The sequence below is a fragment of the Podarcis cretensis genome, assembly GCF_951804945.1.
Source record: "Podarcis cretensis genome assembly, chromosome: 7".
Lineage (NCBI taxonomy): Eukaryota > Metazoa > Chordata > Lepidosauria > Squamata > Lacertidae > Podarcis > Podarcis cretensis.
Window position 1 is genome coordinate 42,740,254 of NC_137176.1, and position 22,205 is coordinate 42,762,458.

Here is a 22,205-nt window from a genome sequence, read left to right on the forward strand (position 1 = left end):
AGTCCGCAGGCTTCCGCGCCTGCGGTTTCTGAGGGTCCCCGCGTCGCCGTCGCGGTAGAACCCTTCTCCAGCGGAGCCGATTCCCTCCGGAGCTCGGAGGGAATCCGCCATTAACCAGATCGCGCTAACCCGGAAGTGGCGGTTTGGGACAATTCCATGTCACTCAGTTAACCATCAGGCTGTAGACAGTACCGTATTTGGAAGAGAAAAGCTGAGCAACTGCAAATTTATTGTGATAAGCATATTCAGACAGTCAGAATGGGAACATTGTTTGTTTCAAGATTCTACTCCCATAAACTAGCAAATTTTGTCAAATTAAATATATTTAATGTAGATTCTTTTTAAACGTTGGTTTTGCAGAAGTGGTAATTTGTATGAATTCCATACAGTCTGTGTTGTTTTGATTGTTATTCAGTTCCATGGCAATTGTCAATTTAAAAGATTAAATGAGTGCTTTATAAGAAGCAAGGTAGAATTATTGTCAACTTTTGCTGGATTACTGAACTGCTATGGAAAAGTGAAGATTCCAGGTCACAGTGACCTCCAGGAATTACTTTGCTGGCAGTAGAGTAATTTCTGTCTTGAGCATTTCCAGCAAACTAGGCTTATATAAACATGCCTGAAAAGTCTTTTAAAAATCCTGTTGATGTCTGTGGGACTCTTCCAAGATAAATGGCTTATTGACTGGAGTTCTTGTCTGCCAGATTATGAGCTGGTATATTCAGTACTGTACTTTATTTTAATCACATTCAGAAGGGCATGTTGAAAATTTGAATAAGTCTTAATTTTCCATATTTGTCACCACCAGTGGTCCAGAATACTGGGATACTCTCTACTCTATCCACTAAGAGGCAGACTTTTAAAAAGCCCTCTACTTTTGTCTCAAGGCAGGGGTGGGTAACAGTTAAAAGTGGGCTGGATCCAGCCTGCAGAATCTTTTTATCTGGCCTGTGGCCTCTCCTCAGACCTACCTTGTCCTTCAGTTGGGTGACACTGAACAGAGGCACCTCTGACCAGAGTCATACAACACCCCCTCCTCACTAGCATTTCCCAGAAATGTAGCAGTGTCTTCTTATTCAGTGGTATACTTAAAGTAAGTAAATCTGCAGTCTCTACAAGTATACACTGCAGAGATGTGGGTTGTTCAACAAGCTCAGAGTCCATTTATCCCTTCATAATCTGCATAGAGCCATTTTGCTCTTTTTGATGAAATTAGAGCTGAATAATAATTTGAAAAACTAGACCAAATGCTTGCTTTTTGTCATTGATGGACTGAAGCACAGAAGTGGGGTAAGACTGTTGTCCTCTGTTTGAAATTCAGCAGCACAGCTTGGTGATTCAGTGGTTAAAATAGTACTTGCTGACATCATCTTTCCGAGAACACTAGCACCAGTATGTGTGATTTACTATAACAAGATCTTAAGTTTTTCCTGTTGGCAAATGGTATGTAGTATTTACAAAGGTTTTGGTTTCTGTCCAGCAGAAACATTTGAGTTCCAATAAATTGATAATGAAAAAAGAAACTTAACGCTTTCATTTCCAAGCAAGGTAAACAGTTCCCCTTCAAGGAAACAATATTTGAAGCATTTGTATAGTATAGATAGATAGATTGGTTCAGACTCTGTAGATTTTAAATCCTCTCTGGAAAATATGTGAACCAAAAGTGATTGCGCTTGGTATCATATTTTCTGGAAAACAGCATCTATCTCTGAGTCCAAGTTTTCGTTGACTTTTTAAGGCTTGGAAAAACATGCTTGTTTCATTCATTTTGAAAAGTCATATATTGTAAAAACTTTTGTACACTTGAAGTAAATTTTCCTCTACAGTCTTCTTGCATGGTGTTGGTTTGTGCTTGCTTCTTTATTGTGCAATTAGATTTACTTTCAGTCTGACAGGGACTCAAGGTTGTAGGTCTTCATTCTTAATTTCCAGTCACACATATTTTGGTTGTGTCTCTAGATGGTGTCAGAGATCCCTCCCCAACCCCTATACTTTCAGTATCGATCATATATCTCTAGGTGCTCCATGAGTGTACAAACCCTGGCTGTAATTTAAATTAGATGTCTACACACATAAAGGTGTGCACAGCCAGGACACTATCTGCATATTTGCTTCTTCATCTCCAACATGCAGCAAGGCAAGCCATTGTGCAGATTGAAAAGTGGGTTGCATCTGTTATTCAGCTACTGATCGCAAAACAGTAAGTTGCGCCATACACAGTTTATTGGCTTGTAGCCCCAGATCTTCATCAAGCATAATAGAATATTTGTGTTCGCTTTCCATCTCAGTGTAACACCGTGTATGCAGTTTGCAAACCCTAGCCTTTCACCTAGAAATGATGAAGAAACATTATTACAGATGATTGCCATGGGCAAGATATGTGTTGGTGGGAATTGTGAGAAGCCCAGTCTTGAGGGAAATTCTAATTACAAACATTTAAGAGGAGAGCTGGTGCAGTGACATGGCTTCAGGCATATGTTAGGAAGTCTGGTTAGAATTGGAGGCCTTAAATAGGCCAATGCTATATCCTCCTTACCTCCGATCTGTGATTTAAAGATTATAATGCTGGTCCATATTATATAAATTACTGAGATATTGAGTGAAACACTTATTCAAGTACAGCTGTATTAATATTACAACTAAAGGTTTAAATGCTACCCATAGAGAATGCCAGGATTCTTCACCCCTGAAGAATCTGACACCTATTGTATATGCCGAATGGGTGCAGGTGTAGGTGTAAAAATATCTAAACTACATATGATAGATAATCTGGTAATGGAATTGTTTCCTGAAGTGGTGATGTCCTGAAGCAATCCGGCAGTAACTTCAGTAAAATACTTACTAGTCAGAGTTTTTATGCCCAGGTGGATGCAAGGTGTCCTACCCATGTTTAGAGTGCTTCATGGTCTAGAGAGCAAGACTGGAAACCTCTGGCTGCCACACCAGTCTTGGCCTCCAGAGTGTCTAATTTGGCCTCTGAGGGCACCTTTCTCAAACCTAGGGTTGTCATATTTTGAAGAGCAAAAAAGAGGACACATATTTTCCAACTTCTACATTTAACTATGGATTGGACTTTTAACCCCACATAGGGCAACCCTAGTATGTGTCTGTATTTGTGCATGTATATGCACTCATATATGGGGGGCGGGTGCATGGATGTGGGTGTAGAAGAAATAATAGAATGAAAGGGAAGATTAAAAGAAAAGGAAGGGGAGGATTAAATGATTGAATGAGGGTAAAGAGTAGGAGTAGGGGTTTGGGGGATAAAAGTCAGCTTTCAAGACAAGGAATCAAGTTTAAAATGGGAGGTGAAGTTTAAAAATCAAAATGTAAAGATTTCCCCCTGTCTTTCTTTGGGTTAAAAATGCAAAATCAAAATGGAGGTGTAAATTAAGATTTGAAGGAATAAACCAAAAATTGACAGAATTTCACCAGCTGGTGTGAGGTTCTCACTAGCTCTTGAGTCCTGGTATACTCAGCTGAGAGTTAATGCATCTCTCTCCCACCTCCTCAAATTGACTGGGAGGGAGAGAGGGGCCAGAATTTAGATAAAATAAAATGATAACAAAGCAAAAATAAAAGAGGGGTAATAAAAAAAAATTGAAATGTGTGTGAGAGAGGGGGGGAAATTCCCTTTAAAAAAGCGAAAGAAGAAGGAAGGAGGAGAGAAAAAAATATATAATGGGGGAGAACAAAAATTTTAAGTCTTTCTCTTAACATGGAGCACACTAAACTGGAGGTGGCCTGGTAGCACATGGGGCTGCAGAGTCAGGGTGGGCAGGTGTCCTCAGGGGGAAGTTGCTATCATTTTGGGTTTCCTGATGGGTCACTGCTGTTTTCCGCCCTCCTCTGCTTATCCCTTGTGAAGCCCACACCCGCCACCAGCACCCCTCTGCTGGCAGGAGAAGGGCCTCCACAGCGTCTGCCTCACCACCAAGTGCGCCTTGCCACACAGTCCCCCAGGGGCTCACGTGTTCCTCCTCAGCCAGTTGGTCCCAGGCTTGAGTCTATTCCTGGTAGCACGCCTCCATGTGGCTTCCTCTGCCCTTCTGATTCCTCTCGACCTCTCTTTTGCAGAGGTGGCAGTAGCGGCAGCTCGGGCCACTCAGCACAAGGGAGAGGCTCCCACGGTGCCTGTCCTGCCACATTGTTCCTCTGGGCCATTGGGCGGGTTGGTCTCCATCCCGGGGCAAGAGGCCTTTCTCCGTGACCTCTCCTATTCTCCTGCCCATTGGGAGTAGGAGAGGGGAAATCAGGAGTCCAGTCCAGAGGGAGCCACTGCCTCAGTCCTGGGCCTTGCCTTGCTTCGCTCCCCTTCGCTGAGTCTGTACCCTGCCCAGCCCAGCCCCAGCTGCCCAGCAAGAGGCTCCAGCAGAGGAGACAGGGTGGAGGAAAGTGCTAGGAAGCAGGAGATGTGGAGTCAGAGAGAGACGCAAGGCAGGCAGGCCAGACAAAGTGGGAGCTTCACCGCCTCACATTGCACGGAGGCAGGATGGGGCGGGGAGCAGACCGAACAAAAAACCCCAGACATTTTGGCAAATTGGACAAATCCACCCAGACAGAATTTTTAAGTCTGAAAAGGAAGATGTCTCTGGGAAAATCTGGACGTATGGCAACCCTTCCACAGTCACCCACAGCTGATGTCACTGGGAATGTCAGCTGATGTGCAGGAGGACAGCATTTAATCTTGCATTGGCTGTGTGCCCTCTTTACAGCAGGGAACAGGATTGCTCAACAATGGCAGCAGGATGTGAAGCCTTCTCAAAAGTTCTCCTGTGCATCTGCAGGCGAGCAACAGCAGGGAAACACTTCTTCCCCACCAGACTTCTGCTGCTACCGCCACTTGCACAAAAAGTGCACAAGTTTTGCTCTTAAAGGGGAGGGTGCTTACAAATGCCTTTGCGAGCCTCCCTCCTTAACATCAGCACCTGTCAGATTTGGCCTATGAGGCAGATCCTGATATGGATCCTGTTAAGGATCTGGCCCTTGGAGCCAAGAAGGTTACACACCCCTGGTATAGAGAATGGCCAGTAAGAAGATTAAAAAAGAGCCAACTCCAATAAATCTTTTCTGGCTAAAGGCGGTTTAGCTAGAACATTAAATAATTGATGTTTTGAAAATGCTTAGTATGAGGATCGAAAATCTATTGCTCTTCAACTGATGCTTGTCTTATAAGACTTCTTCAATTGAAGTTTCTGCTTCCTAGTATTTCTTCCCCAACCCAAATGCATATCCTTAATTTGTTTCCAATTTGCTTTGGGAAGTGGGGTGTGAAAAAGTGTATGATAGTGTATTAGACTATTTAGTCACAATATATGTAGAGAGAGCTATATACAGAATGTTTAAGAGTAGATCATAAATAGTTTAAATAACATAGTTTGTACCAAATAAAAAAATTCCTTCCAGTAGCACCTTAAAGACCAACTAAGTTAGTTCTTGGTATGAGCTTTCATGTGCATGCACACTTCTTCAGATACACTGAAACAGAAGTCACCAGACCCTTCTATATAGTGAGAAGGTGGGGAGGGGTATTACTCAGAAGGGTGGTGGGATTGGGTGATTGGCAGATAGCTGTGATGAGCCTGTTGACGACTCTTAACGACTGCAACCTATCTGAGTAATACCCCTCCCTACCTTCTCACTATATAGAAGGGCCTGGTGACTTCTGTTTCAGTGTATCTGAAGAAGTGTGCATGCACACGAAAGCTCATACCAAGAACTAACTTAGTTGGTCTTTAAGGTGCTACTGGAAGGATTTTTTTTATTTTGTTTTGACTATGGCAGACCAACACGGCTACCTATCTATAGTTTGTACCACAATATCTTGGCTTTAAGTTTAGTGCACTGAGCAAAGTTATCCATAAAAATCTTAATACTTGATACTTAATACTCTACTAATTATATTTATTTCAAGATGATCACAGTCGTGTAATACTCCAGAATACGGACAATGATTACATCAATGCAAGCTTGGTGGTTAATGAAGAAGCTCAGAGAAATTATATATTAACGCAGGTGAGTAGTATTCAACTTTTAGGTGTTATATGCTTAGTGACTTAATTCTAATTAGGGGCTGGCTCTTCAGATGATTATTCCAGGTTTAAGTGCTTCTCCTTTGCTCCATCCCACCCTACTTCCTGCCACACACTGGCTTGTTCTCTTGGTTTGTTAGCAAACGTTAAGTCAGAGTTTCCCCAGTTTGGATATAACAAGAAACTCTGGCTTAATGCATGTTAGGGTATTTGTGCTCAAGCCAGCATGCAATAGGAAAGGAGAGTGCTCATATCTAATGTTCAGTCCTGATTTGGTAAACCAGGCCACAATCACAGTTGCATCCATGTCACAGTAAAATGCTGTAGGGCAGGTTTTCAACCTTTATGAGTCCACAGCTCCCTTGACCAGCTACATTCTTTCTGTGGCATCCCTGTGGAACTCAGGAGCCCAGCTATGTCACCCCTTCCCTGCAGAGCTGGCAACCTCTCACACTTTGTCAGTACACCTTTCCTTGTGGAGTGTTCCCTCAGCCTCATCTTCTCTCCCCTCTCCTTGGGAGTGCTCTGGGCAGCCACAGCTGCCGCCCCTGGTCTCTGAGCTGCCACCCCTGCCCCAAAGAGAGGTGCCTCCTCACACTGCCCCCCAGGGGCCTGGGAAACACCTCCTGGCCAACCCCAGAGGCACTGTTCACTTGAGGTGCTTGTGGCCAGGGCTGCTGCAACAAACAGCTGTGCAAGCCTTTGGGAGGCAGAGACACAGGAGGCCAGTGTTGCCCGCAGCACCCCTGACCACCATTCAAGGCCCCCCAGGGTGCCATGGCACACTGGTTGAAAACCACTGGTGTAGAGAGATTGTGCTTTCCTTGGATGTCTAACCTCATGGTGAACTTGGTAAAGTGAAGCTGTTCTTTTGCAGCAAAGGCAAGGCAATGCACTTGGCTTTTGCTGATAGCTGAATAGTGGGGACAGGTACTCACAGCCCAACCTCTGTGTGGGAATCCAAATGGGATTACTGCTATCATCGTAAGGCTTAGAACAAGATAGGTGATGTGGAAATAACCTTGCCTGAGGCAAATACTGCTCCATGCCTGAGGCAAATAAAAAAAAAATCTTATGAAAGGAAACTCCAACCTGGAACTTCAGATTTGAAGCAAGTTTTCAACTCAAATCCCTGCTTGGAACATTGGCCCTGCAGTGTTTATGTGGGAATAAAGTGTCACAGTAGCTTTTTTATTTCATGAAAGACCTTTGTTCTGTCTTACCCACCTAATGGAGATCCAGTTAAGTACAACAACTCAGTAATGTTGGCTATTGAAAAGGAATCTTACATAGTTTCTTTTGTTATCTTATATGTTCTGTGACTGAGGCATGTCGAAGAGAACAGACTTTGCTGGAAGAACACTAGTAAGCCATTATGGGCAAAGTGCTGCTGTTAACAGTTAAATAGACCTCAATTTAGGCTTTTTGGAAAATGTGTCTGGCCAAATTGAACATGAAAACTGTTACTGAAACAAGCCAGCTGCTTTCCGGTGTGTTATTTACCCTAAAGATGTCAGTTGTTTCCTCTTTTTGGCGGAGGAGAGAGGTCATGATTGCCTTTTTGAAAAATGCCACACAAGCATGCCCAAAGCAGCTGTTTATTTTTTGTTTTAAGCAACTGAGATCTGAATATCTACTTGGATTTTGAAAAGTATTTTAAAATCCACGTAGATGTGGACAGATTGATTGACTAATAAGAAGAATCTGCTGGATCAGGCCAGCTTGTCATCTAGTCCAGCATCCTGTTCTCACTGTGGCCAAATAAATGTCTGTAGGAAACCTGCAAGCAGGACCTGAGCACAAGAGCACTTGTCCATTCCTGTGGTTTCCAGCAGCTGGAATTCAGAAGAATACTGCCTTTGACAGTGGACATAGAACATAAGAACATGAGAACATAGCCACAAGGTTTAGTAGGCTTGTGGGCCAGCGATTCTTACAACATCCTTTGAAAGACTAGGGCTAGACCTATTCATATTTCCAAAAATGAGGTGCACGTCTGACCACTAAACCATGTTAATGGAAGGGACTGTCGTTGAGTAGTAGAACACCTACAGAAGATTATAGGTTCAAGCCCCAGGATCTTTTGGTAAATCTGGGAATGACCCTTATAGGAACCCCTTGCTGCTAGTCAGTGTAGACAATGTGGACTAGTGGTCTGGCTTACTATAAGGCAGCTTCCTGTGTTTTTAATTTACAACTAGATTATTGGGTGATAGTCAACTTTGCTTCCAAGATTTAGGTTCTGAGTTATGTTAGACAGCTGACTGAATGCCTCCTTTCCCTTACTTTTACAGGGTCCACTTCCTAATACATGTTGCCATTTCTGGCTAATGGTATGGCAACAAAAGACCAAAGCTGTTGTCATGCTAAACAGAATTGTTGAGAAAGATTCGGTGAGTTGCCATAACTGCATTAAAATTGGTTTTATTGAGATGAACATGCAATTAGTGAAGTGTTATATGGTTTATTTTCTACTTGCGCTCTATTATGTGGATTTTTTTAATCTTATAACTTAGGTGAAATGTGCACAGTACTGGCCAACAAGAGAGGAGGAACAAATGATGTTTGAAGAAACAGGATTTTGTGTCAGGTTAAAATCTGAAGATGTCAAATCCTACTATACAGTACGCCAACTTCAACTAGAAAACCTCGATGTAAGTTTTCATCAAAACCTGTCTCCAAAACCCTTGTGAAAAGTATATGTCATTGTTGCCATGGCATATTTCATGTGACAAGTTATCTGCAGGTGCAGGAGCATGTTTGTCCCTTGGTGCACAGAGAACTGCTGATTATAACAATTAGCAGCTAGGCACAGGCTTAAGCCCTGTTCACACTTAACTGCCATTTGCTACTCAATATACTTGACTTCAGCAGCCTTGGCCTTCAGGGTTGGGGAAGAGTTCATTTTGAGAGCGAGACATTATATGAATTTCAGAATGAGAGTATATCTTAAGTGTACACAGAATAAAAATAAATAAATAAATAAATGTTTGCCTTTTAATGAAACATGATATTCAAACAACAGCTGATAGAGAGCAAACTTTTGCATTGAACAGGAACCATTCTCTTTGTTGTGCCAATACACACACACACACACACACACACACACACACACACACTCTTCCTGAAAGCTTTGGAATTATTTTCATAATTATGAATTGTTACATTTGGATCAGCCATCTTACTGCATGCTGTTTTGCCTGGATGCAAAACAAATTTATTTCAATAAGTTGCTCTTAAACCCATTTCTTTTTATTAGACTCATGAGACCAGGATGATATTCCATTTTCATTATACTACATGGCCAGACTTTGGAGTTCCTGAATCCCCAGCTTCATTCCTCAACTTCTTGTTTAAAGTCAGAGAGTCTGGATCCCTGAGTCCTGAACATGGGCCAGCAGTCATTCACTGTAGTGCTGGAATTGGGCGCTCTGGTACATTTTCATTGGTAGACACATGCCTTATCTTGGTAAGTTTGTCTTAAATGTTCCTCTAAGAACTGCTGCTCAGTTTCTTTGTGGTGGCATGGAAAAAATCCTAATTTACAATGCCTGAATAACAATTGAAAAACTGAATTCTGCCATTAAATGAAAAATAGTGTTTGCTCTGACAATTTAGACCAGGGGTAGTCAACCTTTTGATACCCACCACCCACTAATGCATCTTTCTTGATGGTAAAATTTCCTTACCGCCCACCAGTGCTCGATGGAAGGAGGATTCAGCTTGTGCCGTAGAACCCCCTACCCACTAGTGGGCGTTTCAGGATTCTAGGTGGGCAGTAGGGGGTTCTACGGCACAAGCTGAATCCTCCTTCCATCGAGCACGGGTGGGTGGTAAGGAAATTTTACCATCCAGAAAGATGCATTAGTGGGCATCTACCGCCCACCTAGAATCCTGAAATGCCCACTAGTGGGCGGTAGGGACCAGGTTGACAACCCCTGATTTAGACCAAACATCTTTGAACGAGCAAAATAAATACATCTGGTTTGTTAAATTACTTTCTTGTGATGTATGAACTGAGTGGTCTTGTGGTTGGTAGTCCTGGTTTGAGCAGTCTTTAGAAAGCAGGACTGAAAACTAATTTGAATGTGATTTGCAGAGATCACTCAAACTCTGATTTCCCAGTTAAGACATTAAAGAAGCTGGTTTAACAAATGAAGCTGGATGCACAAGGAGAGAGGAAGTTATTTGCTTGTTCTCATTCCAGCAAGCCATGGTTTAGACAGAATGTAATGTCTTAAACAGGTTTAAGTCTTCCTCTGATTTCCATGACAAAAAGTAAGAAGAACTGTGGTCAGGGATGCAGTTGAGGTGGGAGTAAGACCTACAGTATGCATTACAGTGGTACCTCGGGTTATATACGCTTCAGGTTACATATGCTTCAGGTTACAGACTCTGCTAACCCAGAAATAGTACCTCGGGTTAAGAACTTTGTTTCAGGATGAGAACAGAAATCGCGCTGCAGCAGCGGGAGGCCCCATTAGCTAAAGTGGTGCTTCAGGTTAAGAACAGTTTCAGGTTAAGAACAGACCTCCAGAACGAATTAAGTACATAACCAGGGTACCACTGTACTGTAATTTTTATATACCCTTGTGCCTAGCCTCTTGACAAATTTAGGCATGTTAAGACAGTAAGGGCAGAACTCACATGTTCAATATTTTCTCTTTCTGCACAGGCTACTGTTGTCAAGCAAACAACGTGTTACATTTCAAGGGGGTAGGGAGAGAGATATCAAACGTTTTTCAAATTGTTGCATCAGGAGCTGTTTGAATACAGTGGTACCTCGGGTTAAAAACTTAATTCATTCTGGAGGTCTGTTCTTAACCTGAAACTGTTCTTAACCTGAAGCACCACTTTAGCTAATGGGGCCTCCTGCTGCTGCTGAAGCAAAGTTCTTAACCCGAGGTAATATTTCTGGGTTAGTGGAGTCTGTAACCTGAAGCGTATGTAACCCGAGGCACCACTGTATATGTATCATATACTAAACTTCAGCTTTCTGTTTCCTTTGATAATACTTCTGTTTTTTATCTTCAAATGAAAAGGCAAGTCAGTGAGTGAGCTGAAGTGTCTTATAAAATATCAGCATTCTGATAAGATGTGCACTCTCTTTGGGTGATAATTTTTATGCCTTGGAAATCTGGTGTGGAGGCTTTAGGGGCCCTCTGGTGCAATTTAGGGGTCTGCAGGGAATAGGAGAGGAAAGCTATGTGCTTTAGTATCTGCTGGTGCAAAGTTGGAGCGCTCCCCTTCTCTCTCTTGTTGCAGAGAGCAGTAATACTTGCATGAAAATCATTTTATTTTAAAACAGCTTTCCCCTGTTCCTGAACTGCCATAGTGCCACTAAAACGAGTTGTTATTTTTTCTTACACAGATGGAAAAAAGAGAAGACCCACTTTCTGTAGACATAAAGCAAGTTTTATTGAATATGAGAAAATATCGAATGGGACTTATTCAGACTCCAGATCAGCTAAGATTTTCATACATGGCTGTAATAGAAGGAGCAAAATACATAATGGGTGATTCTACTATACAGGTAAACATTTAGCATAAATTGACTGCTTTTTAAATCATTTGCTCAAGAGTTTGTAATGAAATTATTAATAATGCCAGATCCAGCTGTTCAGGGTTTATGTCACTTGTGGGCAACTTCCTTCCTGTGGTCTAGTTTTGGCCCATGAGACCATTTCCCCCAGACCTGTCAGGTGCAGTCGCAAGCTATATCGACTGATGGATGCCTGTTGCTGGCAGGAAGCAAGGGTGATTGACCAAATCAGCAGGATTAATCATGTGCTCATTACATTGATTCCCCTGCTAAAATGAATGGGGAAACCTTAGTTTTTGTAGCATCATGCACCTGATGTCATTGTGGTATTGGTCAAATTTAGCCCATAAGCCTGATCCTGATAAGGATCTGGCCTGTAGATCCAAAAAAGGTTCTGAGTAAAATTTATATACTGTTTTGATGAATATAGCAATTTTGTAAAACAGCCTTATGTGCTGAAGTTTTACTTATTTTGTGATTTACTTTATTTTATTTATAAATATACAGTTGTTTATAGCAATATAAAACCATAAAAACCATGCAGTAAAATCATAAAAAGTTAAAACCAAGTTAAAACCAAAGGAATTAAAAGCAGACATCAGTAGACAATTGTTGGGGTGTACTTTTAATTGCCTGCACAGGCCTGGTGAAATCGAAAAGTTTTCAAGTGTTTAAAAGTTAGATCCAAAGAACAAGAAACAGACAGCCACTAGCAGTGGGGGGTTTTCAGCCAGAACTCACCAGAGCTCAGTTCTGGCACCTCTTAGGTGGGCGCAACTGCCATTATAAGAGAACAAGGGAGGAGTTCACGGTGAATTCAGGCACCTCTTTTTCTAGAAAAATAGCACTGGCCACTAGTACTATCCCACAAACACTAGAGGAAAAAATTGTACAGTGGTATATAACATATCTTTCCATGTATAAGACTAGGTTTTTTGCTTTAAAATAATGTCAAAAATTAGGAGGCTTCTTATACACAGATACATTTTCCCCAATTTTCTTAAATCTGAGTCCCCAAAAATGGGGACATCTTATAGACGGAAAAATACGGTAAGTATGTTTCATAGCAGTTTTCGTGTTTCTTCAAGCACAGTGTCTTTGGATTTGGTTTTCTTTTTGTTGTGGAGTGTTATAGTGCAAGCTTTAAAACAGTCCTGTAAATGTATGTATGACATAGTATTTCACATATGGAAAGGAACCATTGAACCCAACTTGCCGTTCTTATCCAAGGATGTTGTAGCTCCCCTTTGAAAATAACTGTACCTGTGACTTTTCAGGTAGTTAAAAAAAAAACTTCAAAACTCTAACAAGCTGTCCTCCATTCAGAATCGGTGGAAGGAACTCTCAAAAGAGGACCAGGCACCAAGTTCTGAACGCTCCCCTCCACACCCAACCAGACTAACTACAGGGAGGCACAATGGGAACAGAGTGGGATTAGAAAACCAGGAGCAAAGTGATAACATTATAAATACTGACATGTCTTCTTCAATACAAAATACTGCAGATCCTAGTGCTGACACGTGAGTATCATTTTTATATAATAGCTTGAAAAGAGGCCACTAGCCAAGGCCATATTTAAAAACCAATGCCATAGGATTTGAAGAAAGTACCCCTTGTTACAAAATCCATACTATTGATTGTAATTCATATCACTTAATCTTGATGTTACATTCTTGTACTGAACTCTGGAAAGTGTTTGAAAGCTGAATGTGGTGGTATGTATATGGACTGAGACCACAATGGAGCTAGTAGAACTTCGTTATATAAATCCAGCAGTTGTTTCAGGATCTTCAACTTGTTCTGTTCTGTTTGTGCACCCATTGGAATATCATTGAAGGGCATAATAGACGTAGGCATAATAAAGAATTTGAACTACTATTTAAAAAGGAAGCTTATAACCCTTAAAGCTCCAGTGTTTTGAAAATATTCAGGAAGTGTTAAAACACTTGCTGTGTTGTATGCTGATGCAAACATGCTCAGTAGTAATTGCAGTGAACTGGGTCCAAACTTCACCTAACAGAAGTCAACTCTGGATTCAATTCAGTAACTTCTAGGTCTTAATCATGATCTGATGTGTGTAGTAGTGTAATCTGAAACCATGACAGTGTTTGTCAAGTTAAGCCCTTGCTCCAGATCACGTGTACAGAAGAAGCAAGGAAAAAAGTGAGAAGGGTACCTTGACTGTGTTCTGCTTGGTGCAGATGGAACACTAAGCGATGGAGTATATGCATATATACATCGCATTCCTTCCTCCTCAAGGAGTGTAGAAAGTGGGTGTATATATATATATATATATATATATATATATGTGTGTGTGTGTGTGTGTGTGTATATGTATATGTATATATATATATATGTATATATATGTATATATATATATATATGTGTGTGTGTGTGTGTGTGTGTGTGTGTGTATATATATATATATATATATATATATGTGTGTGTGTGTGTGTGTGTGTGTGTGTGTATATATATATATATATATATAGGACATCACCTGTTTCATGGTGTTAGTGATGTACATGTCCCAATGCATCTATTCACCAGCTATGTGAATTAGTATGAAAGCATAAAGGCTTGCATCCTTAACATTCCTTCTTTGAATATCAGGTTAATGGAGAAGGCCTGCCCGTCTCCTTTTCCCTCTGCAATCCCCTCCGTGTCTTGATAATCTGTCCATCATGATTGGTGGACCCTTGGAATAAGTTATGACAGGGAGCCACAAATGGAAGGAGGAATTGGTAGAGATCACGTTGCATGCAGAAGAAATACTAGATCCATATTATCTACGTGCAGAACATAGTACTTATGCAACTGCAGTATATTACCTTGAATATCAAAACCCAGCTCAACAGTTCAAAATGCATTTTCTCTCTTTCTCCCTCTCCCTTTCCACCTTTGTAGCATAACTTGATACATAAGCTGATTTTTTCCCCTCCCATGATTTACTGTCAGTCACTGGGGGCACTTTCTATTTTCTATACTGGGTTTCATTTCCAGATAAATTCCAGAAACAGGATTCAATCTATACACTAGATCAACAGCTGCAGTGATCAGCCCTTCAGGGGCTGAAGCATAAAAGTGGACATAAGCTCTTTTTTATTTTTTAAAAATGACAGATTTGGAGGTTTCTTCAGAAGCTTGGCCATTTATCTTTTGGAGTGCTTCCTCAACAGTGGACACCCTTTAAAAGAGCCACATCATTAAATCATATATTTTACTTGTAAATGATGCACACAGGTATCAATGGAGGGTGGGAATCATACATTTGTTCAGTATGTGTGTGCATGTGTAATGTACCTACATCTTGATGGGTTTCCTCTTGCCCATTTACAGAACTCTTCCCTTGGAAGCTTGTCAGCCTGATGATCTTCCAAGAATACCTTCTTAATAGGATTAGATATTTGTGGCCAGGTTTAAGCTGCCGTAGTTCAATTTTGTATTTAACAAACATAAGCAATACTGTTTCTTCTGGGGTTTTTTAATTGATGTGTTTTAAATGTTGCTACCTATCATGCACTCTTAAATCAAAGTGGATTAAAAATCTGTGACTATACCTGATCATTTTTTGTTTTCCTTTCTAGGGCTGTTCGGAAACGGCTAAGAGATGACAGGAAAGCTAACACAGCACAGATGGTGCAGCAGATGAAGCATAAGCTGAGTGAGGCTGAACGAAAAAGGAAAAGGTGGTTATATTGGAAACCTATTCTCACTAAGATTGGGTTTGGTTCAGCCATTTTCATTGGAGTTTATTCTTGCTGGAAATTGTACTTCCAAGGTGCTCTCATGTAAGTGAGTGCTTCTGCAATCATGCATCTAGTAATATAAAGCTTAAAGCGGTCCCACTGATTTGAGGGGAACATAGCAACTATTTCTAGGTGCAAGACTGCTGCTGCAGTTGACAGAACAAGTGAGAATATAACTGCAATCGATGCAGTAATCTTGTAACGCATAACACATGAAGTAACCTGATCACTAGTCACTGTGGCTGGACTCTTTGCTTTAGGTACTTATGGAACCAAATTGCTACCTGACACAAATTTTATTTATTTATTTATTGGATTTCTTACCTGCCCTTTACCTTAAGACCCCGCAGCGGGGTGGGTTACATCAACAAAATACGCAAATATAAACAAAGCAGTTACAACTGTAAAATAAGAAAAATAGTTCCATAGCAAATGCAACTCCTTATATAAAACTGCCCACATTTTAAAACAATTTTATATATAAAATAGTAAGAAATAGTACTGTACTCAGAGGCAGACTGGGAAAGGGTCTCCACTTGTTGAAAGAGACCAGGGGAATGGGGGCGGGTTCAGTAGGGGCTAAAAGACAGGATAGCACCTGTCTAATAGGGAATTCCGAAGGGTGTCACCATCCTAAAGACCCAATTCGTATATTGTATGGAAAAAACCTCCTGAAAAAGGTGGTTTCTGCAACAGGCTCTTTTACAGTTCTTGTCTGGGTATATAAGGAGTTAGACGATCCTTTAGGCATCCTGATGCCTAAAGGATCGTCTAAATCCTTATATACCCAAACTGTGTAGGGCTTTGCACACCAGTACCAGTGCCTTCAACTTAGCCTGGTACCTAATTTGTAGCCATTGCAATTTTCAGCAGTGGCACGACTATGATAATCTGCGCCAGAAAGCAGTCAAGCTGCCACATTTTGCACTTCCTGCAGCTTCCGGGCGAGCGTCATGTAATCCAGTCAGGAGGTTAGCAGCTCATTGATGACAGTGGTCAGATTATCCCAATCTAGAAACAGCCATAAATGTCTTACCAGCCAAAGCTGATAAAAGGCACTCCTAGCCACTGAAGTCACCTAGGTCTTTAGTGACCAAAATGGATCCAGGAGAAACCTGCTTCTTCAGGGAGGGCGTGGCTGTGCCTGAAGTAGGCATTTGGACAATTATTCTGAGTCCAGAGCCACACCCATCCACACTCATGAGGCAAACTAATGCATACTTTCAGCAACCATGTATATATTGCATAAAATGATAGTCCACTAGATGTAGTAGACTCAATTGCCAAGGCTTTATCAACTCTCATAACTGGATAGAAGCAATAAACAGTGTGGTGTCATACTCTGAATGCAAAAGTTACATTTGTGTGCGTGTGTGTGTGTATAATATACCATCAACCATTTATACTATCCAGACTTAGAATAAATTTTGTAACTCTTATTTAATCTTTTTTTGTAGATAACTGTATTTTTAAAAAACTACATTTGTACAAACTTCTCTGACAGAAAGAGTATGCATTAGTTATCGGTCACCCATCCCCAACATTTCAAGAGTGGTTTGGAAATTTACTGATATCACCACCCCAACTTAGTGATTTAGTGAATTGCCCTTTTTGAGGTATTTGGTGTTAAGCAAATAGGGGCTGCTTCTCAGTTTCTACTCTGTAAGTTGCATTCATGTATTTATGCTTGTAGTTACCTTTTATTTAAAACTTGAAAATGTTTCATTTTTATAAGACTACTGGGAGCTTCAATATCTCAAACAGACTCTTTTTGAAGGGAAGTTTGTGTTAAGACTGCAGCTACTGTTGGAAGCCATAGCTTGTGTTTAAAGTTCAAACATTCCATTAAATGTGAAAACTTTTTTGTGTGTCTCACTTGATTTGACTCCTATTCCTTGAAATATTTTAGTATCTTTTATAGTGGTTGTAAACAGCATGTGACAAACTTGGTCATATTTTCTGAAAAGAAAAAATGTAGGCCATATTAAGTGTTGCAGCTGGAAACAAATAAATAGCCCATAATATGAATGTTTTCTCCAAGAAAGGAAATGGAAATACTCTTTTTCTTATATGTTGGCCTATGGATAGTGGGTATATATATGAGATAGCGAAAATAACAGTAGAGCTACTTTTTGACAGTGAAATGGCACGTTTATGAATCTCAGCACCAACAGAATACTTAAGACAATTGAACTACAATACTCTGATATGGACACAATATTATCCAACATTTTTACAGTTTAGGACACAGGATTTTAAGGAAATGTCAAGCTTATTCCGCCCACCATTCTCATAGATGTATTAGAGACATAAATCAGGGCCAAAAAAATACAAAACTCTTAATCCCAGGTCTTTTGTTTTTCATTGTGGGGAGAGGAATTATGCAATTTTAGGATTACTGAGTTACTATAAGTCTGCTAAGGATTTTATAAATTCTAATCCTGAACAAATGGGTGGCACCATATGTTTGGAGAGTTTTGAAGTGTAGTAAGCTTTTTGATCCAGTACAGCATAAAAGGAAACTCAAGATTAAACAAAATCAAACTCAGGGTAGAACTAAATCAAGGAACTCTTGAAATACATTTTTCTCCATTCTTACTGTTATTTCCCTTATGGATTATTAAATGTTAATAGAGGGAGTATTTTGGAATTGTGAAGCTTGAACATCAAAAAGGTACTGATCAGAATGTCAGGATTTCTATATAAATGGACTTTTCCTTTTCCAAGAAACCAAATGCACAATAGAAGATGGAAATGTATTTCATTTCTGGATTAAATTGCCAGTTTCAAACTCACATTTAGGCACTCTTGAAAGCTTGTGTGCATGTAAAGAATGGTGGTACTTTTTCCATCTTACTGTTCAATACATACCCAGGTCTTATAGGCATCTGCCTCAGTGAGTCGAATTATTGGTCTATCCAGCTTAGTAGTACTATTGGGGTTTGGGACATAAGTCTTTCCAAGCCCTACCTGGATATGCCAAGGAGATGTCTGTTACAACACTTACATTAAACTATTGAGCTGTGCCCTCCCTTTCCCTCAGAAGTAACTTCATTTTTTGCTCTTGGCAGCATTTTATGAAGCATATTATATTGTCCTTGCTCCTTAATATCTTCACCATATTCATTTATAAGCAATTTTATTCATGATCAAAATAGTTGTTGCAACTGGTTCTATCATATTTTAATAAATATTTCAGAATATTTTCTGTGCAGTTTTCATTATAGATGAATACATGCAAATCCATACACATACACACTATATATATTATAAAACTATTCATATATATAACTTTATTTATATAACTATATGTCTACATATATCCAGTGCTTTTTTTCTAAAAAATGTTTAGGGGTACTCTCATTTTCCTACTCATATTGAAATACTGCCCCTCAATGAGGCCAAACTTAGATTCACAAAATGCGCACCCCTGCATACCCCCAGAAAAAAAAGCATTGCACATGTCTATATAATGTTACAGTGGTTTGTGTGGAGAAAATGAGCAAAGCCTTAAAAGTGAGTACCACACAAGTCACTTTTGTAGTTGATAGGTGTTGGGTTATAATAAAGACAATATATTATTCAGGAAAGAGTAAGCCTGACTAGTATTTGAGAGGGTGGCCACCTTGCTGGAGAGGGAAAGGATGTCAGTTCTTTCTTGATATGGGAAGCAACCCAACAAAACTGGAATTCCTGACTCACTTGCCCTCTTTCCTGTGTTTTTTGGGTTTGTGTCTTCCACTGCTTTTTCAGTTTGTACCTGAGTTGTCCTGGGTCTGTCTCAATACCACTTTGGTGCAATCATCTTTGATGTTCATCTGCCCAAACATTTGTTTTACTTTGTTGGCAGTTCCCATATGATAAAAGGACTGAGAACCTTGTGCAAATAGAAAGCTAGATTTTGGGTTAACTTTTTTGCCCATCAAACTGATTATTAGACACATAATGGAAGGTTTGCATTTCTAACTAAAGCAAGCTTGTTCAAAATACTCTAAAAACCTTTGTCAGTTCCTAGTTTATCCAACATATTAAACTTTTTTTCCCCAATAATATTGCACTCAGTTGAAATGCAGTGGTTACCATCTTGATTCTCCATGTTTTCTCTTGTATCTTCACTTAACATTAGTTTTAAGCTTTTTGTTTTAGTTCTAAAGGTAGTGAAATTTTCAGGAGAGTCAAATGCAACAAAATTGCATTCCCTTTTAATCAAAGTGCATTTTTGTGTTTTTTTCCTCCTAATTCAAAAGGTCCTTAATTGGAGCATGAATGTTCCCAGTGCCTTTCTCATAACTAGCTCAAAGACATTTTATCCATGGTAGGAAGGATACACCTGTTGCAGTAACCACTCAGTATCACATAAGGCCTTCATGACTTTCAAAAAATATTTCAACTTACAATTGCAGTAAAACTGTAATACCTCTTAGCAGTATACTTCTGTTTGTACTGAATCTGTGACTCTTTTACGTTGTGTGTCTTTAGGCCGAGAGTGACCGACACCTAGATCTCCAAGACTTGTGAATATTCTGCAGCTAAAAATTATATACTTTTGGCATGCAAAGCAGGACATGACCCCTCTTCAGGAACAAAACTGAGGTCTGAGCAATACACAAGTGGCCTCATAACTATCTGTTTACAACGTAAACAACCAGGGAATGAAGTACATCACCAGCAAAAGACTTTGCAAAATGAAATTTGTCTTAAGTGTTTTATGCTTGTATTAACTGTAGAGAGATGTAAGAGATCACATTAGAAAATACTTTGTACTGCCATTCTTATTGTATTTTTTATACTTTTGGCAGCATTAAATATTTTTTTTAATTGACATACTGTTGTGTGTGTATTATTCCCCATCCCACAAAAGGGCTATTTCATTTCACAGAAATTCAAGTGTCATCCCTAATTTTTATCACCTTCAGCTACCATTATGGCCACCTGAAATATTAATCAGAATACGTATATAAAAAAGCTAAGGAAGCTATGTTGAGCCCTTAAAAAAACTCCAAAATCCAGTTGGGCAATACTTTTATGTGACTAACCAGGCTTCTGTTTTTCATTAGGCAAGAAGTTATTAAAAGGGGGTGAGAAAATAAACTAATACATACAATTCTGGAATAAAGAAGCAATGGTTGCTCCTGGGTGAGGGAGAAACATGATAGTCTTTAGCCATTTAAATTTTTTATTAAATTACTTGTATGATACCTTGCCTGACGAGAACATTTGGAAGTTTCACGCTTTTGTGATACTTAAGCTGGTCCCCAATAAAGGTCTTTTATCTTCATTTTTAAAACTAGAGTTCATTTTATATACCTACAATTTAGGTAACTAATCTGTTACTTTTGTCAGCATACTATTAAGAGTTTTTTAAAAAGCAAAAGAACACCACCCGCCAATAACAATAGCAAAATGAAAGGGAAAAAAAGTAATGGAGGTTTTTAAGCAGATGTTGGATGGCCATCTGTCACGGATGCTTTAGCTGAGATTCCTGCATCACAGAGGGTTGCACTAGATCAGTGTTTCCCAACCTTTGGTCTCCACCTGTTTAGGGACTACAATTCCCATCATCCCTGACCACTGCACTAGATGACCCTCAGAATCCCTTCCACCTCTACAATTCTGATTCTATGAAAAGGTTGATGAGCCCACTCACAAGTTCTTGTAAAGAACTAGTTTCTTAAAATTAGTTTCTAATGGAACTTAATCCCATTGTGATACAGTTTTCAAAAGGAAGATGGTAAATTTAAATAGCATGTTCTGCAGGGGAAATCTGCACTAAGCTGGGCTTCATTAGAAAGCAATCGAGTTCAATGGGTCTACTCTTGAGTATGACCAATACTGGCTGTCGCACAACATAAGGAAGTTAGTATGACTGGCTAAAAATGATGCAGTTCTGAACACAAGGTAGTATCTTGATATGTCATGCTGTATTAAGAAATGAAATTGCACTGAAGGCTTCCCTTCAGTTGTGTTTCTTGGGCTGCCCACAGAGGCCATGGCCCAGCTAATTGGTTTATTTTGGGTTTTTTTGCTGAAGAAGTGCCTGACATGTGGCTGTAGACTCCCCTTAGACAAGACCTCTGCCTATTTTGTTTGAGCCCATTTTGCCCATTCTATGTTCCTAGTATTTGGGGCAGATCTACACATAAAATATCAGTAATAACACATCTATAGGCACAGTGGAAACTGGTTTCCTACACAGATTTGTTTTTAAGGTTTGAGTATTCTGAAAATAAAGCATGCTTACGGAAAACAAACTGAAAATTGGCATCAGTATTAACCCTATCCTTGTTATATCCCATCTTCCAAAGACTGGGTAAAATGTCTACCCATCAACAAAGGAAACATATTCACACTTAAATATACAAACGGAACTGAGGCATCACACACAGTCTTGAGCTGTTTTTCTGTTTCCCAGTTAATTTTGCTTGTTTCTGTAAGCCTTGAATTTTCCCTAGCCTACCTTTCTCTTGCAGGTGGGTGACACTGTTTTGATACATAAGGCATGGTACTTACCTCTGAAAGCTGGAAATAGAAGGAATAACAACTTTGGTCTAAGACTGAAAAATACAGTCTTGTTGATCATCATCTACATAATGTAGTAAGAACTAAATGTTCATTGAAGTTACTGTTCTTCTGAAGACTTTAAAGCAGGCTTCCTCAACCTCAGCCCTCCAGATGTTTTGGCCTACAGCTCCCATGATCCCTAGTTAGCAGGACCAGTGGTCAGGGATGATAGGAATTGTAGTCAAAACATCTGGAGGGCTGAGGTTGAGGAAGCTTACCTTAAGGTGTCAAAAAGCAGCTAGCTTTGGGAATATAAATGCTGGATATTATACATGTTATGTCACTGCAGATATCTGAGCATTTCCACAGTTTTAGGCTGCT

The 22,205-nt window shown here is 40.0% G+C and overlaps 1 protein-coding gene across 2 annotated transcripts in view; it reads left to right on the top strand.

The window, feature by feature from the left end:
- Positions 1-20,145, top strand: part of PTPN2 (protein tyrosine phosphatase non-receptor type 2) — a 28,602-nt gene extending 8,457 nt beyond the window's left edge. The window contains exons 3-10 of one of the 2 annotated variants that reach the window (XM_079982970.1): positions 5,915-6,015; positions 8,327-8,425; positions 8,549-8,686; positions 9,292-9,501; positions 11,404-11,565; positions 12,901-13,094; positions 15,162-15,365; positions 19,803-20,145. In XM_079982970.1, coding sequence (XP_079839096.1) covers positions 5,915-6,015; positions 8,327-8,425; positions 8,549-8,686; positions 9,292-9,501; positions 11,404-11,565; positions 12,901-13,094; positions 15,162-15,365; positions 19,803-19,824 — 1,130 coding nt within the window. In that variant the 3' untranslated portion in view covers positions 19,825-20,145. The remainder of the gene's footprint in view (positions 1-5,914; positions 6,016-8,326; positions 8,426-8,548; positions 8,687-9,291; positions 9,502-11,403; positions 11,566-12,900; positions 13,095-15,161; positions 15,366-19,802) is intronic. The other variant, XM_079982971.1, reaches the window with a different exon arrangement.
- The last annotated feature ends 2,060 nt before the right edge of the window (positions 20,146-22,205 follow it).